At 37.3% G+C, this 20,275-nt stretch overlaps 3 protein-coding genes across 4 annotated transcripts; all 3 read right to left on the bottom strand.

Moving 5' to 3' along the window:
- Window positions 1-491: 491 nt before the first annotated feature.
- Window positions 492-10,051, bottom strand: LOC126791877 (uncharacterized). Of its 2 annotated transcripts, none has more exons than XM_050518372.1 (14): window positions 9,598-10,051; window positions 8,133-8,277; window positions 6,249-6,468; window positions 6,028-6,128; window positions 5,722-5,843; window positions 5,539-5,630; window positions 5,243-5,348; window positions 4,377-4,531; window positions 4,000-4,106; window positions 2,699-2,820; window positions 1,982-2,079; window positions 1,605-1,867; window positions 1,124-1,488; window positions 492-1,021 (listed from the first exon to the last, which is right to left on the bottom strand). In XM_050518372.1, exons 1-14 carry the CDS (start codon window positions 9,898-9,900, stop codon window positions 932-934), a joined length of 2,289 nt encoding a protein of 762 aa, XP_050374329.1. In that variant the 5' UTR covers window positions 9,901-10,051; the 3' UTR covers window positions 492-931. The 2 variants fall into 2 exon arrangements, with proteins under 2 accessions (XP_050374329.1, XP_050374330.1); XM_050518373.1 differs by having other exon boundaries at window positions 6,028-6,125.
- Window positions 10,052-12,753: 2,702 nt separating this feature from the next.
- LOC126791878 (protein CURLY FLAG LEAF 1-like) lies at window positions 12,754-13,797 on the bottom strand. Its single transcript, XM_050518375.1, has 2 exons — window positions 13,306-13,797; window positions 12,754-13,171 (listed from the first exon to the last, which is right to left on the bottom strand). The coding sequence occupies exons 1-2, from the start codon at window positions 13,513-13,515 to the stop codon at window positions 12,818-12,820; spliced, it is 564 nt and encodes a 187-aa protein (XP_050374332.1). The 5' UTR covers window positions 13,516-13,797; the 3' UTR covers window positions 12,754-12,817.
- Window positions 13,798-15,334: 1,537 nt separating this feature from the next.
- Window positions 15,335-20,275, bottom strand: LOC126791879 (vesicle transport protein GOT1). The gene is made up of 6 exons (XM_050518376.1): window positions 20,075-20,275; window positions 19,900-19,991; window positions 19,706-19,786; window positions 18,441-18,538; window positions 15,791-15,865; window positions 15,335-15,632 (listed from the first exon to the last, which is right to left on the bottom strand). Coding segments are annotated over exons 1-6 (375 nt in total). The 5' UTR covers window positions 20,103-20,275; the 3' UTR covers window positions 15,335-15,631.

The following is a 20,275-nucleotide window of genomic DNA, read 5'->3' as shown; positions in this document are numbered from 1 at the left end:
GCCATTTAATGGATTTCGCGGATTTTGTATGTAACCGACCCATATATCAAATATAGTAAAACCTCAATAATTTAATATTCGATAAATTAATAATCTCACTAAAATGACAAAAATTAGGTCCCAAATTAAAAATTTAGGCTAAATCATCTCGATAGATTAATAAACTTGCTTAATTAATAATTTATGCTGGTCCTGGGGCTATTAATTTATAGGAACTTTATGACTTCATTTCGTGTGAGAGGCCTAACCAACCAACTGTTTCATCGTGCAAGTTCAACCTTTTCATTTTCGGGATCCTGTGGGCAGCCCTGGTTCACGGTTTACCCTCCAGGCTCCAGTCACACTCGCGATCCTAAGTGAAATTGTTCAAAGTAGAATGCCCCGAAACCTGAGAATTAGCCTTAATTCTTCAAAAGACAGATATGGGCAACAAAGTTTGCTTGTTTAAGGACATGGTAGAATCTAGAAAGAGATGCTTCAAAAGATGGGGAAAAAGCTTTTGATATTGTCAAGTACTTATAGATATTCCTGGAATCACATTACACAGACGGCCGGACACCATCTGGACTACTAGCAGATCACTTTCTGATAGAAAAAAAAGAGATTTAAATCTGGCGGCATCAATCTGTAATACATGGTTCTTGTAGTAGATATCACACTTCTCTCTTGCTCCAGTGCATTCAGGCTTCTAACAAAACTGCCAAATACATGAGATTTTGTTGATGAAGCCCACCTAACAATATCTGATGAATAAATATACTCTTCTAACTGCCTCTGCCCTCAGTTATCAAACGCTGTATTTCGAATTTCCCAGTTCACATAGACAATTGTGACGAGGCACGTGCAACAGAAGAGCAGTGCTCAAAATATAGCTCCGCCAAAGAAAATGAACTCCCAAGGGCACAAGGAATCTGGGAGGCCTTCACATATATCACACCTTTGGAGGTTCATTAGGAAGAACTTCGGTACTTCGAATCTGGGAGCTCTGAGCTTGCAATAAATTTAGCATGCACTGTGACATCTGAAATTATTTTGTCAAACACGATGTCAAAGAGCAATTTTCATGGCTGAGTCACCTAACCGAATTAAAGAACATTTAAGCAAAAAATAATAATTCTGATACCTCCAAGGAAGATGGTCGAGAAACATTGATGGTGACACAATCATATCTTTGAAGCTTTCTCTGTCTGCAACATAAGCTTTGTGTCCTCTCTTGGACTCTCCATCCTTTCCAAATAGGCAAATTTAAGTTACTATGTTGTGGTACTATATGAATCACAAGGCCTGGCAGATATAACTCATGTGGATCGGTTGGTGACACACTATCAGATCTGCGGACACTTTTCATGAACTCAGACACAGGATCATGATTTGAAATGGAATCATTGGCGAAAGGGTTAGTAAATTGATCGTCATCAGTTCCACAATTTACACAGGTGAACGGAGCATCTTGGAAGGAAATGAAACCCTGATCATGTTCCTTGCATGCTTCAATTTAATGTAATACTCCAGTCAGACCCATGAGTATATGATGCAGAAAGTCGTATATAGGTCCTTTCTAAAAATATTTGTTTAAACATCAGGATTCCAGAACCATTATCTACCTTCTGCATCAAACTGAGATCTGCAGGTTTGGTGGCAAAGCTCTTCAGGAGTGATTGCCCCACAATAGGCATCTGAAGCTCGATCCTTTCCCTCACTCCTATCATGCTGATGTTTGGTTACATGAAGAAAATGACGTGCAAGCCGTAATATCGTAGCCGAATCGGCTTCTGAATCTTGTGACATTGCTGTAATTGCAGCACCTCGAAGCCGCAGGATAGATCTAACTGAAAGGCGTGCTGAAAACTCATTGTTGTATACAATGCTGCAGACGGTGAACCAATTATAATATACATGGGAAAAAATAACATTGAAAAAAGGCTAGGGGTATTAATTCTATTCTAAAATTATAAATGGTACGAGTGATAATCAGATTTACCTTGTAATAAACTCAGAGCATGCATTGGCTACAACTGAGTCCACACATGGAAGGGGGCCATATGTATAGACATGCAAATTTGGATATCGGTGACATAGCTACACACAATTTTGAGAAAAAGATCTACACAATATTCATCAATATGTAAAGACAAAAAGAGATAGGAAACAAGTGAAAGAAAATTACTGGTTGAAATCCTCGAATCACAATATCTTTCTACGTTATATGAGCTTCCATCAAGTTGACTAACAGGATATTTAAACAAATCTAGGTAAGTTTCTCAGGAGATTTCAAAAACATTAATGGCATTCAAATGCCAAGTGGCACTGATAATCTACAGAACTTTATCGTTCATAGCATGCAACTGCTGATCTTGAGTAAACTGTTTATTCACCCTATTTTATTTTTAATAAGAACCCAAGTATATATCTTTGCTTTTCCAAGAGCCAAGATGAGATACTGTGCTGCAAACTAGTTATAATATAATATATGACCAACTAGTTGATTTGCATTCCTTTTATTCACATAAGGAGAAATATGCATAAAAGATAACCGATACCATTAGACTTAAAGAAATGATTTGCATCTTCTGTCAAATTTTCAAGACAAGCATGGCTGCATACGAACTCCGTAATTACTAGTCATTCAGTCACAAACCAGAAATATATGGTAGACATGAAATAGAAAAATCCCATTTTAGGTGAGAAAGTTTCATACTCTGAGTCCTAGCAATGCACCAATCGCACCTCCTAGGGAATGTCCCACAATGCGAATGCTATATCCCTCACACTCGCATTCATCTCCCAATAAAGAAGATAGAAGGCCACTTGAGTCAGAGCCTGCAATAACATCAGCATTGCAATGTGCCACAACTGAGAGTAAGATAAAGCGTATATAAGATAATAAGAAAATGAAAACTTTTCATAAAGAAATATTACAGCATAACCAAATTTCGACAAACAGAATGCAAAAGAGTCATGAAGTCCTGACAGAATCAATAATTCATAAAACCACCCGACCTAACAATGTAAAAACATGTTAGCAGCTGTAGTGTGACTTGGACATAGACATGTAATTATTATTGAGAAATAAAATTATGTTTTTTGGAGAGCATGTGGGAAGACTAAAATCTGCATCCATCCTACACCACAAAATTAAAGACTTAGAAAAGATGACAAGGAATGTACATGGCATGATTTATATCTGGACCTTGGCCAGCTCCTTTGGTTTCTCTTAAACATTTGAAGTTGCTTGTTATTTACTAATGAAGCATATATAAAACTAAAATATTCCTTGAAAGCATCTTATTGTCTCTCTCTAGAACATGTTTTGTATCTCTCACTTAAATTACACCTTCTCTTTCATCTACCATATCAAAACCACAACCTAATCCAAATGATTTCATGTGAAAAAATCTCTTTCCCTCTATTTAATCTTCATCAAAGTAAAAGCTTTTGATTGAAGAGAGGGAGGTGCAATTTGTAACTAAAACTGTATCATTAGTTAAACATTTAAAGATACCCATAAAACAGAACAAAACAACAAGACAAACAACAAAAGCACTGCCATATTTTTCAGAAATGAGAAATTCACGTTTTTTTAATCCTACATTAACCTATAAGAGATGTCTTAAGTCATTATTATATGCCATTTTACCCCAGACAATTTGGCATAAATTTATTGGCAAATTTAAAGTACAAAATTTATCTATGTTTGAGGGTGCGAAAATATAATGTGGTTGTTGTCTCCTGTTTTAATCGAAATTATGTTAATATACATCAAATGAAGTAGTAAGTCAGTCTTTCTTTTCCAGCGGCTTCAATTGAGTTGTGGTAAAAAAAATGGTTTTTCAGAAAAAGTTAGTTGTTCCAAAATTTATAAATCATATTGCAAACATGTGTGAGCCAGGATCAGCATCAAACAGCCCAGTGAGCCTTAGAGAGGCCGGGGTGGGCTCAGCGGTCAGGTTAGCCCTCATTCGAGTATGAAGGGGAAAAGATAGCAAAACGTATATTCACCTTCGATTTGCATGAAAAGATCTCTTGCAGCCTCAACTATACCAGAGTGTGCATAGTGAGGGAAAGACATCAGGCTGTCTTTTATATCACGATGAAGAAGAGTGCTCCTGCAATCAAAAATATGACTAGTAAATAATTATACAGTTCCTCATGGTGTGGGAATAAAGAAGCAAAAAGGTGCCAGTGGTACAAATGGATAAAAAAAAGCTAGAGAGATATTATAAGTTCAATTATTCTGTTCCATCTTTTATCTTTATTTTTTGTTGCAGGTGTTTGTTCCCACGTTTATGGTTACATTTAGACTCTAAGTCTCTAACAAGAACCACATTATCAGAAAAGTACAGAGAGAGAGAGAGAGAGAGAGAGAGAGAGACGACTTTATCAATCCATCCAAGTCTTCTGTCGACAGACGACATTCCCGACATAAGCTGTCAGTAATTAGATCTTCTGGGGTCTCAGTTCCCCGAACAGCAATCACCACCAATTTTAGATGATGCAGCACTATAACAAAGTATGCAGCTTTACACTTACCCTGTAACGTTATGAGAACAGAAATTATACTAAACTGACAGCGAAAGATAATAGTTGACAAGAATTCCACTTTCAAAGAACAAGCAAACAGAAAATTCCAAGATAAGACCACTTAGGCCTCCCATGTTTGACGTCTGATACATATGTGTGACTATCCGGCCACTTGTTCTGTTTTAAAAATAAGTCTTCTGGAGAATATGAAGGGGAGTGTATGATAAATACTCTGGGCCTATCCACATCTCAGCTCTCACGAATCTTTTTTGGTTGAATGCTCTAGCATTAAGACCTCCCACATAATGTTACTCTAGAAACAAATAAAAAAACATATTTATATCTAGGATTACAAAATATTTTCCAGATATTCTTAATTGGCAAGTAGCTGTAGTATAATAATAATAATAATAATAGTGTAACATTGTTTCTATTATTGTTTCTTCCAAAAATTCTAAACCCTAAGCTTTGATATAGTATAAATAGATGAGCTGCTAAGCTTTTAGTTCTTTGAAGCAGACTCATCGTCCGTGTTTTTGGACTTTGCATACTCTTTCATTAAGAAGGTTCTTGCTTGAAATTAAAAAGGAACATAAAAAGTTAAGGGAACCTGTAGATCTGTTATCTAGTGAAACATTAATGCATTCATCCCAGCAAAGGAAATAATAATAAATGAATGTTGGATACGAATGATTAAAAGCATAAACACTGATTAACTCACCTGGTTAACACGCCCTTGTCTAAGTACCGCTGGGGATAACTTAACATATTTTAGAAACGCTGCTGCATGACCTCGCAGCCAATTATCACCATCAAGTTTGGGTAGCCTAAGAGATAGCAAGAACACAATCTTTATAATACAATGATTAACACAAGTCTTTAAACATCAGATATCGAATTGTAAAATCAGATGAGTAATATTAGAATATAGATAAACATATAACTAAAATTATTATATGTAAAAGAATTTCCGTAAGCGTTACACATGTGCACGAGTAAGATACCCGATGAAACGACCTGTTACGAGTCCATGGGATCAAAATCCCTTGCCTATAAAGCCACGCACAAGGAAATACGAAAGGGTTTCTTCCAAAATCAAGTAATGGACCCTGCCATCATACAGTGCTCACATATAAAAAAAAGGAATCACGATGTGCAGAATTAAGAAGAGCTTACAGTAAGGAATTTTTATCATAATACCGTGTAGGCAGCTTCTGCAAATTTATGCAGATCTGCAGCCTCCCTGATCTTTTCTTCAGGTATCTCCATGCACTCATCACAGGACTTTGGTGACTGGCTCTGGTTCCTCATAAGTGCGAGACCTGGACAAGATACAGTACGCAGTCTCACATTTATAACAAAAAAAGTATGATAATTATCTGGGATACGATAAATTTAGCTGTATAATTGTGGTGATACATGGCAGAAAGTAGATGTATGCCTAATCAGAACATGTATAAAGCGCTAACATTTCACAAATTGAAGTTTCCCAAGTTAAAAATGAACCTGCCATAAGTTCTAGATGTCCTCTGCCTGCAGCACGATAAGCAACTAAGTCACCTAGCAGTCGAGCTACTGAAAAAACCTCATCTTCTTCCAATGCACTTCTGTATAAGTTAGATAAAAATACAATAAGTTTTTAAAAAAAAAGCATATATTGATAAGACAAGCATTAATGTTGTGCAAGTGTTTGTATACATCCAGTATGGCTCAACTGTAAGACCTACAAGTATTTGACTCGTCCCATACAGCACAAGGCCTCGCGAATACCATTATCAAAAATCTCCCTGTAATGAGCTTTCCATGCATCATCTTGGGTTGCATAAAAGGATCTCCATTTTAAAACATCAAATCCAGTGAAACATTGTAGCAGTGCGGCCAAACACACAGTGATTAGAAAAAAGATGAGTAGTTGTTGCTTCCACATGATGTTGCTTGAAGTTGCAACTGTTACAAGCAATGCTAAACTTAAGAGTTGTGAAAACATTAGGACATAAACAATTCTTAAGAATTCTAAACGTGAGAAAATTTCTTATTGCTAAATGATAATATAAAAAGGTAATGGCAGTGACTTCTACATAGTTTTGAAGTAATGTTTTTATAATGAAAGATGATAGTCATAATAGTACGTATAATAGGGCTCCATATGACCTTTAAAATACTTACTCTTATCAGTAATGGTTTGAAATGGGTTTTACATAAAACAAAGTGCAGGTTCTTGGTGCAATATCCAGCTTAAGACATAACAAACCCAAGATAAACTGTTAAGTTGCATCATAAATGCAAAAGATACTAAAAAATGACACACAATTAGCTGCCATGACCCAACTGAACCTAGTCCAAAGTGCAAAAAAAAAAAAAAGGAAATGTAAGAATAGGTGTTTCCCACTCTCGGATCCAGCTTTGCACATCACAGACCAATGAGGACAAAGACCAAAAAAAGAATAATATCCCCCTTTGCACCTTATAAAATGATAACCTCCCCATGGGCAATATGTAATCCAAAACCCATATCATAGGAGGTATTTTGGCCTTCCAGGTCACAGAAGGTCAACCGTTTTTGAGTAAGATTTAGAAGGAAAAAAAATTCCCTAAAGACTCTAGTATCCACCTTCTCCTCTGCTGTGGGACCAGAAACGGGAGAGGAATGAAAAAACGATCATTTCAAAAACCAAGAATCTCATTTCATGTGTGTGTCTTGATTTTTAGTGTGCTTCTTCTGTAAAAGAATGGAAATGAATCTACACATTTTTTGGAACGCCATTTATTTGCTAACAGCTCTTATTTGCCTTGCGTAGAGCCTATTCCTTTTCTTACCAAACTTCCCAGCCCCAAACCATCTCTTCCTTGACCTGCATCACCAATTCCCAATTCACTACATAATTTGTACTTTTCCTTAGTCCGTCCCCTCCCATAAGTAGTTTCTCATCCCTCTATCTTCTTTCTCTTCAATATGAGGACAAATGACAGATTTGAAAACTACTTCATACTGATTGAACCAAAAGTAGGAAGGCCTTTTTCCTCCCACATTGTCCACTGCTAAATACAGCCCAAACTATTTCATTGAGATTCATTGGTCATCTTCTAAAGGACTTAAATTACCCTTAAAAGACCCCTTAGATGGTAAAGACATTAGTATTATCTGCAGATTGAAGATCAGATATCCCACTTCTTTTTTTCCCACACTAAGATATTATGTCAAATGCCTCTCCCCAGCAACATATTGAAGTGAATAAGAAAGGAGTCATCGGTTATCTCTACCTTAGCTTTTGAGAAACCCCAAACCTCTCCCAGAACTGTCCGCGATTTAAAAACACAAGCATCCCCTCATTTACTTCGTCCAAAGTATCATAAGCCCCTTCTTCTCCAAATCCAAGTCCACATGATCCTACGTCTTTCATGTGAACTTTGAAAACAAGACCCTTTTTTTTCACGTCATCCAAAGTAAAACCCATCAAGCTGTTATTGTTTGGAAAAAAAGCACTGTAGTATGTTACCAACCAATTATTTTCGAAATGGTACTATAGTATTAGAATTAATATCCTTGTTGTTAAGCAAAAGAACTAGATAGAATTGACCAAAACAATGGTGTAAAACACACTGCTGCTTACCCAAAAGACAATAACTTGATATCTTGCTTCGAGAGTGGATCATGTACTCGATCATATGAAACAGCAGATAAAATGCACCAAAAAATTGTAGAACTAAAATAACAGCTGCAAATCGAGTCCACCAAAGCCATTTTTTGTACCTCACCTGTTCAGTTATAAAATAATATCTCATTGTAATATAAGCATTGTGAAACAAAATAAGGTCAAGAAATAAAATTCTGAAGGATACATGATGAATTCCTGCTATATTTCATCATATGAGATCATAAACTATCAACTCTAATGCTAAATCGGCCACTTAGGAAGAGGACAATTTAAGGAGTCTTTTGATCAAGATACTTGACACATGTACATGAAATAGTTTTTTCGCATGTCCATCTTCCATATTTCAAATGTTCTGCTTGTATGACAATTAAGTTTTCATTGAATCTCCACTAATTCCATCACTACATTCTTCCTACTAAGTCCACCTATTGCAAATTTTAGTTCTACCAGAACATACTGCGTCCAGCAGTATCCCTCGCAGGTTTTTGATAAAACCACACGTATTTTATATCAAAGTTCCTAATCACTGACAAGAAAGTCTGTGTTCAAAGTTGGAAGATATCATTTTTCCACATCTTTCGTGAAGCTAATTTTGTTTCAGATGCCATTAACTTTCTGGGTCACACATCCAACTGTCCGCAGCATTGGATCAATATGCCCCCTTTTTCAGTCCTCAGTGCTTTCAACTTGGATCACTTTAGTTTTGGCTGCCAACTTTCTATGGTTTTTTAATAGTTCCATCTCTGCTCACCGCTTGCTTTTTTTCCCCTGTCGGTAGCTTGCTAAACCTAGGAAGCGGCGTGAACTACATTAAATGACCAGTGAAACAACAAGACCATCTTCCACTGTCAAAATGTCTAGATTCATTTCAATTTTTTTGTACAGGAGAATGCAGCGGACAAAAATTCAAGCCACACACATGAAATGAACTTGCATGCACACCATATTTTCAGGGAATGCAACGGACAGCAGCAAATCATGAGAAGTGTGACTCCAGCATTCATCTAAATTACTATTAATTTTGAAACGAAACATAGTAACACTAAGCTGGTTTATATATTAGACCAAAGCCAGAGAAAAGAAAAGTGTATACATTTCAATCCGGTATAACAATGTTCCTCACTAATGTCAGGATAGTTTATATCTATCTAGCTTAAACTAACCTAATCGATCCCATATGTAATGAAAGAAGCAGGCTTAAGGTAAAAGTTCTCTGCGAGAAAATAGAAAACTAGTGAAATTGCTAAGGATCTTCCTTATTCTATATGTTCACTGTGTTTCATTGACCCAATAAGGGCCTAATCATTTGAAAGTAGCAATAATTTCATCAACCAACTATGGAAATATCAGATTGATCACATAAACAAAATGCTACATTTCAAAACAACAACCAACATTATCTCACTAAAGAAAAGCATACCCTTGTTTCGGGACGAAAGGAATCTTCTCCGATATCAGAGCAATCATGAGGAGATTTCTCAAGAATGGCCTTGGCAGTTGTTTCCTGGGCGAAACCAGTACGGACCATGGTGGCAATTCGGAGAGCAGCCAAGAAAGAAACAGCCACAAGCATTACGCGGAGGCCGCGATCACAAGAAGGGACAGACAAGACCATAAAGTAGGTGCCAAGAATGAGAACCAGGGAATTGGCAGTGCCCAAACCCATGGCGGACAATCTCAGCTTCTTGAGGAGCTTTGAGACCAACATGGCCTTTCTACCCATGTCAATGCTTTTTCCTTCTATTCAATAAAAAAACAGGAGCCTTGAGGAAAGATCGAAACAGATTGAAAGGGTAAGTAGAGCTTGAGATCAACAGATGGAGAATGGATCATCAGAGAAACCTGGGAGGAAGAACGACAAACAGAGACTCGCACCTCCCATGGCCGTATATTGAGCAATGAAAATATGATATATATATATATATATATATATATATCTATTACCTCTAAGCTTCCAATATTACCCCTCGTTTTAATTTATTAAAACAAAATGCAAATATATGGGGTCAAATACACACAGTGTTCATCTAAGTTGTAGGCACAATTAGCTTCCAACCCCGTGAATGCAATGTAACTGCTCATTGTGTTGCTAAGTTTGCTCTAATTGAGCAATTTCTGTTTACCTGTATTGAGGATGGGCCGGAATGGCTTATGGAATCGATTAATAACGATTCCAATGTTTGTAACCTTTCTCATTTATGAATGGTTATATTTTGATCAAAAAAAAAAGTAGCACGGACACGGAAACAAGTATTTGTATTAGACACGATTCGATACGTAGACACGGTATGTAGAAATTTTTTTAGATATGGACACGTGGTGGACACGTTAATTAAATATTATTTTTAATATATATTTATTTAAAAATTATTTTATAAATTTGAAAGTATTTAGAATTTTAGATGTATATATATGTCAAAGTGTGCATTAAAATGATGAAAACATAACTTGTTAGAATGGCTAAGGACTTGACAAATACTTTGGATAACCAAGGTTTGAATCCCACCATAAGCATTCTTATTTTTATCACGAGTTTTTCTCCTTATATATATTAAAGTGTGCATAAATATAACAAAAACTGAATATGTTGCAATGATTGAGGAGTTGTTGAGTGCCTTGGATAACCAAGGTTCGATTCTCACCATATAAGCACTTTCACTTTTATTATGAGTTGGTGCGTGTCCGCGTGTCTAATTCGGATACTCGCGTGTCCGGACCGTGTCCAAAGTCAGTTCACGTGTCCGAGCGTGTCCAAAGTCAGTTCACGTGTCCGAGCGTGTCCACGTGTGTCCGAGCGACACGGACACACAATACAGTGGCATGGGCACGTGTTCGTGCTACTTAGGTGTTCATGCATATGGAAGTTGAATCTAATTCGGCTGTGCTGGTCTATTTGATGAAGAATTCTGATTTGAATCTTCATCCTATTGCCCCGACGAAACATACTCTTGAATAGGCTTGAGCAATGAGAAACTTTCTTATAAGTAAGACGATAGCAGAGGCACTTGCCTTTTATTTACTATCTAATAGAAAAGAATATATAAAACACGAACACAAATTCTTTGGATGTCTCGAATTTCTCTACCGATGCTCTAGCGGACTTAGAATATAGCCTAGGAAATTGCCCATGGGTTGATATAGTACCTAGTGATGCGGTTGATGCCGTAGTATGTTGTAAACATTGGATGTCCTCGTGACGTACACTTCAATATAATTCTCTTTTTTTTTTTTATAAAAATAATCTTTGGTTATCTTTGGATAATTCTCCCATATCATCGATTGTAACTATTGTCTTTTGATTTCAATATGAAATACTAAATTATAAAATAATATAATTTCTCATTATAAATTAGAATAAATGTCACCACTTATTTCTCAATTATAAAAAATGTCATCTCAATTAACTAGAAATTAAAAATAATCAACAAGTTTTGAGCAAAATTAGAAAATAGTTACTTTTAAAATATTTTTCAGACAACTGTTACACCCACTGTCACACTCACTGTCACACTACCTGTCACAGTACCTATCACATTACATCTCACACTCACGGTCACACCCGTTGTCACACCTTCTATCACACCCACTGTAACACTACATGTCACACCCGCTGTCACATTGTTTTATGCGACTGTTGTGAGAAGAAGAAGAAGAAGAAGAAACTGCTATTGGCACCCAGAAATTGCTCTGGGCATCCTTCATCACCATTTTTTCCGATCTAAGCATTTTTGGCGAACCCTGCTTTAACATCAGCCCTTGTCCCACCGTCAATCTCCTCTATGTGTCGTCGTCCTCTCTCAATTCGTTGTTGTCACCACCTCCAGATTGTCACCATCTTCTCTGATTTAGGTTCCTCTCGGCCAGCCTTGCATCAGCAACAACACAATTGTCATCCTCCTTTTCACAACGTCGTGGCGTCCAGGTAGTCACCTCCTCCAGATTGCCTCCATCTAACTTGAAACCTGATTGGATATATCCAAATCTCCTTTCCGGCGAGTCCTGCATCAGCATCAGCTCTTTTTCAGTCGACGGAGCCGCGTGGCGAGGACGACCTTGGCTTTAGATTTGCGTCGTCGTGGTTGGCTGGGGGATAGACCGTCGTCTTCGGCCTCCGATTCATCTCCCTCCACTCTGGCTTTGGATCATTGTCGTCGTCGCCGTGGCCTAGATCAGTTTCTTTTTTTTAGGGTGAGATAGAAAAGAGCAGTGGCATCGTGTAATTTTAACCAACTTCATGGGCAAAGGTTTAAGCATTTTTTAAAACAAAATTGATTAAGAGTAATTATTTTGTGTACCTGCCACACCACGTGATACTGTCATGTGGTGTATTTAGCCAATCATATCACGCTATGATATAATTAACATGCACGTAGTGAAAATGATAAAAATTTATTTACATATAAGTAACCAATCAAAAACAAACACAGTAAAAAATGAACCAATAACATTAAGGGGTACGCCACGTGGGATATGTGGTGGGTATATATAATAATTTGTGATTGATTAACTGACGTAACAAAGAATATGGAGGCTAGGGGCTTCGATCGCATATATTTCCATCATTCATTTGAATATACACAAGAACTCAAATTAATTAACATAGATCATTACAACTATTCCTTAATCTGAGATAGATAGTTCTAGCTCGATCGATCATGTTGAAGGACTCGATTGAGATTTTGGTTGACACTTGGAAGAGGAAAGGAGTGGACATATTTGCAGTTGGGGCAACGAGGAAAAGTCTTGGAGAGTATCACAAGCAGATGGCAATTCAGACAAGCCAAAGCCAGCATCATACTATTACTGCTGCTACCGGTCACCACCTCTTCAGCGGTTCTGCGGCATCTCTGCTCTGAACACCACTTATCAGCTGAAAAAGTGCTCGAGATGTGTAGCTCAAGATCCAGATGTGCCTCGTCCTGCAGCTCCTCCCTTAAAGGCCGCTTCCAACTCTTCTTTGAAGTCTCTCTGTTCAAATAGTACACTTTTCCAGACTGCAAAACCAGAATCAAAAAATACGTTAAGCTCGAGCTAATTGTAGAATATGCACGTACTTGATCGAAAGTTAAGAAATATATGAACAGATAGAAAAATTTTGCAAGCGAGAGAGATATATATATTTAGTTGCCTTAAGATCAAGGCACTGCTCCCAATCCAATGGCAAAGGGTCTTCAAGCTGGAGATCGACGTGACTCGTAGTTGTACGTACTGCTGATGTTTCATTAATTTTCATCAGGAGGTAATCATCTTCAGAAAGCTTCCTCTTCTTCCTGCTACTATTCATGTTCTTGCTTTCTGCAGATACCTTCAGAGCTAAACAAAGCTCTGTAAGTTCCATCGTCCCTCCAGAACAAAAGAAGACCGAACGAGAGAAAAATTTATCCCGAACTTAATACAGAAAAACCAAATGGATTATTCAAGAGTTCCAAAGAAATTGAAGAGCTAGCACTACTGCTGTTGTTAGAATTGGGTTCATCGATCAGATAGAAGCCATGCATTAAAGAAAGGAGGTCAGGCCAAAGCATTTAAGGTGGCAAGTAGATATCACTTTAATGCCTCAAAATCTAACTCTGTAGCTCCATCAAAGCATTTAAGATACCAACATAGACACACCACCTCAGAACTCTCCAACTCTACGCCAACTCAATTAATTTCCCAGCAAATTTTCGTAATTGCATTCACCTCTCCTTTTTTTAGTTAATTACTATCTAGATATACTTAATTAGTCTCAACAAATTAAGCTCACTAGGCTCTTTATTTTCGTTTTGATCGCTCCCCATTTACACATCACTCGAGCATTTTTTTATGCTCTGGTTTTTTTCAATTTACATTCCAAATCATCCTTGATTGGCTTTAATGTTTTTGAATTGATTTGAAACAAGCAAGTGAGAGTTAGTGACTTAGTGAATATACCTTGCAGTATGCATGAGTCTAGCTGACTAGCTGGTTCATAGCTCATGCTCTGGTTTATGCTGCTAGAATCATGATGCCAATCAAGTAGTTTATAGTTGCTGTGTCAATTAATATCTCCAACGTCTACACCTATAATTAAGGAGGTAATACATATATATCATATAGTTTAGGTCAGATTTCACATTAGTCTCTATTGCTCGCTCTCTCTATCACTAATAACATTTTTGTTTGTTAACTTCTAATATTATTAGTTGTTTCAATGTTAGCTAGGTTTGATGTCAACTTTTCTCTTCGATATATAAATGCAATATGGCCTAAATGGAAATGAGTATTAGACGGTGAATGCTCACAAAAGTTTTACATAGGTTCGATTCCCATTGACATGTATATGGGTGCCTGATGATATTATATCGAAAAGGAAAAAAGAAACCAAGTCGGGAGTGAGTTTCTTCTCGTCGGAAATATCGGCTCATCTATGTAAAACAAGGAATAGAGAATACAAAAGCCTCAACCAAGGCAGAAGCAAAACCAATCAGTGAAGACGTGAAGTTAATAATTTTGGTTAACACGAAGAAAGATTAACATGAAGAAAGATTCGTTAATCTCGCTGCCAAAACGGCAGAGCAGCCTTCCTTACCGACTAGTACGATCGATGCTCATTCATTCAAGCATGCTTACTCAATGAGATCAAACGAGAGGTCATGTGCTAATGCACTTAATCGTGGTGCTCTGATTCACGATAACCTTATTTAAAACTACCACATAGATGGTTAGCTGTCGTTTTAGTGTAAATAGAAATTCTTCCTTGACCTTATGTGGAGAGCAGCTAGCATCACATTTAGAAAGCAACTGAGAAGAGTTTTCAGGTTGGATGCAACAAATCTAAATGTACTAAAAGCACCAAAGATGTCCCCAAACAAATATGTACGCGTATTAACAAGAACTGGGTCCATACACATCCCTCAGAGGAATCTGAGAATCGCCCATGCATGGCACATAGACGAAAAGTGCAAGGTGAGGCAGGGATAGCCCGGATACACAAGATGTACTGTACACATGCCTCAGGACACAGCTCGAGCTAGTAACTATAAATTGACTAGAACTACAGGTAATTCGAGTTCAAAGTACAAAGAGCAACATGAGAATCTTAGCAAGAGAACTAGCCGCAATTAATCATATGAATGCAGTGATTTCTTCTGCATGCTCATGTGCTCCACCATAGAAAGAGTATAAAAAAATATGTAAACAAAAAAAAAAAACAGACCAGCTTATATTTTCCATATGAACAGATGACATTAGCTTTCTAGCAAAAAAAAAAATCACAGACCTACTTTTCTGAGAAGCAAAGCATGTTATATGAATACCCTACTGTACGTTCTTCTATACCAATTCTGAGGATACAACTTCTTGCCACAGTATATTCCACAATTACCTAAACCCAATCATACATACCCCAAGAAAAAGTTACATTTTTCTTATGGTAAAAAGTCTTTGCAGTGCAGAGTTTTTATGACAAGACTTGACCGCTGTAGTGATCTTCTTCTGCATAATAACAGCAAAACGAAAATGATATAATTACCAATAAACAAGTCAGCTGTGACCAAGTGAATATATGTAACAATTTATAAATTAGAACAAGTATTGAACATAAGACGGCTTCAAAGCATAGAACATAACAGTATACGTAAAGTTCTACTCACCAGAACAAATATCGTATTACCCATCCCACAAATGGAATTTCACAGAGGAAGACCTTAACAGTTGGCCAAAAACCCCTACAAGAGAAAAAAGGAAAAGATTAGAATCAATACACCAATATACTGACAAGATAAATAACAGGACACAGTTATTTCAAATTCTAGAGGCCAACTTGAATTTCTATCTTCAAAGTAGTAAACTTTCACCACTTATCTAGAGGTCATAATATGAAACTCGCACAACTTATAATACCGTTGGATCACAATGGGCAGGGGAGCGAGAATTTTGGTTTCAAAGGAATTTAAGGAGGAAGAAGTAAGGGTAGTCAGTTAAATTGTCACAGGTCTGAGAGAGGTTTGGTTAATACACCAATAGAGGGCACTGAACATTGGGAGCTGGAGAGGTCCGCAAAATTTTCAGTCCACTGGTATTTCAATTACACATGTGCTCATGTCTAGTGGCTGGACCCAAAACAGTGATAGCATCCACAAGAGGAGACCACACTAACTGTCAATTCAGTGATACATTATGGTACAGCCGTTCATGATATCTGTTATCACGTATATGTGCACCGCGACATATCCAGCTAAAATCATCTGAGGTTAGGTTAGGTATAATAACAATTGTGCTGCATCTGCTATCACGTATATGTGCACCTCCACATATCTTAAGTACGGCTAAAGTTATCTGAGGTTAGGCTAGGTATGATATTCATTGAGCTGCATCAGTTAGTGGAAGGCTGAAGAACACCAAGGTGTAGGAGCTGATATGTGCAAGCAGTTACCTGGGTGATTCGAATATATAACTTTTGAAGACTTCAGGGGTGTTGGTGAGGACAGCCTTTAAGAAAGGGTCAGGATATACTAATAACCATTGTCAGTTTGTCACTTTAAGGATGTCTAACTGTCAGGAATGTCTATAAAATTTGAGGGGTGTGGTGACACAGAAAGCCCCAAAGATTCCAGCCTCCACCTCCTTGAACATAGTCTGGTTAGTACCAAATGAACACCTTCCAAAACACATAGGGAAGCAACTTCTCCACCTCAAAAGTAATTCAGGTGAATCAGGTCAGTCCTGTTCTATCTCAGCTACAGTAACAACATGGTAATCTGAAAGTTCAAACACTGTCTCTGCCAAGATCTCACCCTATGCTTCCACACCACAAATATGTGGCAATCTATAGGGCCAGGATGCTTCTTAGGAATATCATACCAAGGACTTTGACTAGTCCTCTTCATACCACATCGAATCCGAATCAAATTGCCTCTAGCAAGACCACGTCAACATACTAAATCCCACTTGACTCCAGACCATCTCCCAAGAAGCTAGCACTTTCTTGATCAACTTGTAAACCTATAGTCCCCAATCTTCAAAGACTCAACTCTCTTTAAAATGATACAATTGCAAGTGTCATTTGTGACACTGACAGCTTTAGTATGTCATTGCTGTAGGAAGAAAAATCTGAAAAACCAGGATCAAATTCACCTATAACGTGCCCTCATTCATATCACACAGTAAGTACAGCAATCAATCTTTGAAAGCAAACTGATACTGCCCTAAGACATGCCCCTCCTCAAAATCACTTTCTAGCCACCCCACTTGATATTCAGACTGTTAGTTCTTATTTAGCCTGTCAAAATCACCATCAAGATTTTCCTGAACTTGAATCCATATGTGCGTAGAAGCCAAATTACCAGTTATAACACCCTCACCTCCAGTGTTTCAACAAGAATATTCCTCCTTCCCTTCGGAACTCTGAAAGAATTCAGTGTTGCTGTCCTCTTCTCTCAGCAATTACCATACCACTTTTGATTGTTGCCTCCAGAAGCCCTCTCAACTGACTTATTTACCCATTCGGATCCTAAGAGTCTTCTCTCTATCAATGTTTGAGCGCTCATGCCTTCATTCATATCCGGAACTTTTAGTTTTGCAGTAATCTATATTTTTTCTAACTCAATTCCCAAACTCCTCCTTACTCCACTAAAGCCTCAGATTCTACCTCAATGTAATCTCTCATCTTAGAAAAGTCCTAACAATCTAACATCAACATTCCTTTATTTTAGTCAAAGTGGAAGGATGCTACATCCACATGTTTCTAATCTAAAAGGTCCTGTCCCTAGAAACATTAGTAGTTACCTAAAACTGCACATTGGTGAGCCCATTTGATGTGAAAGCTTCCACATATTTATAACTGTTATCTCCCAATGCTGAATTTTTTTTTTTTACTCCAATCACATTCCAGTTAATCTAGCAACCCACATGAAACACTGTCGTAGATCAAAAATGATTTTTTTATAGCTCCTAAAAGCTCCAAATGAATCTCATAACGAAATAACTGAATTAAATTCTATAAGTGGGATAATATTTATGGGCGAGGAAATTTATGAGAGAGAGAGAGAGAGAGAGAGAGAGAGAGCGCATGTGTGTGTGTGTGTTCGTGAGTGCGTGCGTGCTGATTTGTTTCTAATGTCCAAGGGTTAGGCAAAGTTCTCAGCTTGTATTGCTCTGTGAACTGCTAAAGTTTAGATCTCTACTACTAATTAAAAAAAAATTATGATAACTTACCACAAGATTCCTCTTGAGTCTCTAAAGATCCACTATCTTCAGAAGTCTAGAATATATTAAATTACTTAAAGGACAGAAGAAACGAACCCAAAGAGAACAAGACAACCATATAGTTCCAAGATCATGCCAAGGATTGGCCACCGAACAAAAAGGAAAAAGAGACCAATCAGAAAAGATGCAGAACCCTGCAGAAAATAAAGAAATTCAACATTAGTTGTATATCTTTAGAATGCATTACATTATACAACAATGTAGATATTTGTCCAGTATTCTATTACAACAATGCATTACATTAATCAGGTAGCTTAAGAATCTCATTACCGATTTACACTGCAAAGAAACCCTCACATTCTTATCAAGGAGCAGAACCTTGCAAACTTTGTTTGCCTTAATTCTATTACCTTGGCCTAAAATTAGCTACCGAAGACCAACAAATATCAATTGCCTTGATTAACTTTCTCATAATTATATCAGCTCTGCAAATAAATAGATAAATGTCATAACATGAATTAATCAAATACATTCTTTCAGGGTCAACAAAAAAAACCACAATACATGGCTAAAATGTGGGTTAATGGGCAAATAAATAAAAAGCACATTTCTTTTAAACATTATTCAAAATTAATGCACAGATCCTATCCAATAACTTAACTTTCCGGGATAATGCAACCTATGAAAGCTCCCAACTAAAAGATGTCAAGCTCGCTTCCACATCAGTGGAAATTTGTAGACTCAAAAGGCCCAAGTTGTTACAGACCGCACATATAATATTGTACTATTATAGCTCGATATTTTTCGCATCTAACAGAAAATATGTCCAGGCAGATCACGGAAGAAAAAAAATAGATAAATAGATAAAAAAAAGCACTGATTTATTATGTTGATTAGCTATTGCTAAAAATGCTGGCCTATTTACTTCACCTATAGCCAAACCGAAATCGAGTGAACGTCAAAAAACTGGTCAATTGTTCCTGCCCTATCCTATTTTATGCTACTAGATTGTTGGAAATGTAGGCTAAGGAAAACTAGGGTGTCCTAGCAATATCTATTTTCAGAACTCAATAGAAGTAGGGGACTTTTGATGCTCCTGTGTCTCTGATGTCTTTATTGGTCGAGTCCAGCTTATGTCTTGTTATAGAGTAACCTAAATTTGTAAACCTAAATTTATTTTTTTTAATCGTGTGCTTTCGTTCTTGTTAAACAGACAACCACTAATGTTTTACATCCATAACTAGCTCTTTTCGGAGATTGATTCACCATGCATTTACAAGAACATAAGTATCAACAAAAAGAAACAGAATGGACACGAAAAATTCTAATGAGCTGAATCAAAGTAGCTCAATTTCTCATACCTTGACGTTGTGTCTGCTAGTGAAGACATTGACTGTCGAACGCCAACCAAGTAAAAGGGCCACCCCACTTAACCAAAATATCTGTTTTCAAATTTCAACGACACAAACACAAGCAAACTGAAACACATTAACATCCGCATCACAAACTAGCAGCTAAAACTGAGGTTTTTCAGGAAGCAAAGGAAAGTACTTACATTCCCAAGAGCAAGCAAACCTCTGTCGAAGAAAAGTATCACACCCAGAAATGCGAACAAGATGCCAAACCCAAGCAGACCCAAACCAACCTCTGGCAATGTGAACCAAAAACCTTAAGCTTATGAGCCATAGATACATTGGTTTGTGATACGAGAAAACGAAAATAGTGCTTACTTTTTTGTTCGGTCAATTCATAAGCCATCTGGGAAAATTATAGTCGACGATGACTAGCGAAGAGCACAAGCGGCAATATGGGGGGAAAGAAGATCGGAACAAAGTGAAATGACCCAAATTGCATCGAATCGCTCAACGCGGAAGATTGTAAATTGAGTGCGCCAACTGTTTGAAGAGGAAAGAGTTTGAAGGGAGTCGAGA

This window comes from Argentina anserina, chromosome 4 (assembly GCF_933775445.1).
Source record: "Argentina anserina chromosome 4, drPotAnse1.1, whole genome shotgun sequence".
NCBI lineage: Eukaryota > Viridiplantae > Streptophyta > Magnoliopsida > Rosales > Rosaceae > Argentina > Argentina anserina.
This window is presented reverse-complemented; position numbering and strand designations above follow the sequence as displayed.

Excerpts from the sequence above, each read along its gene's own strand:
- LOC126791877 (XM_050518372.1), bottom strand. The coding sequence starts at position 9,900 with ATGGGTAGAAAGGCCATGTTGGTCTCAAAGCTCCTCAAGAAGCTGAGA. Across the intron at positions 8,278-9,597 it reads CCTTTCGTCCCGAAACAAGG|GTGAGGTACAAAAAATGGCT; the intron begins GTATGCTTTTCT and ends ATAACTGAACAG. Across the intron at positions 5,349-5,538 it reads ATCCCATGGACTCGTAACAG|GCTACCCAAACTTGATGGTG; the intron begins GTCGTTTCATCG and ends GCTATCTCTTAG.
- LOC126791879 (XM_050518376.1), bottom strand. The coding sequence starts at position 20,102 with ATGGCTTATGAATTGACCGAACAAAAAA. Across the intron at positions 18,539-19,705 it reads CTAGCAGACACAACGTCAAG|GGTTCTGCATCTTTTCTGAT; the intron begins GTATGAGAAATT and ends TATTTTCTGCAG. Across the intron at positions 15,866-18,440 it reads GGTTGTCTTGTTCTCTTTGG|GGGTTTTTGGCCAACTGTTA; the intron begins GTTCGTTTCTTC and ends TTTCTCTTGTAG.
- LOC126791878 (XM_050518375.1), bottom strand. The coding sequence starts at position 13,515 with ATGGAACTTACAGAGCTTTGTTTAGCTCTGAAGGTATCTGCAGAAAGC. Across the intron at positions 13,172-13,305 it reads AGCAGTGCCTTGATCTTAAG|TCTGGAAAAGTGTACTATTT; the intron begins GCAACTAAATAT and ends CTGGTTTTGCAG.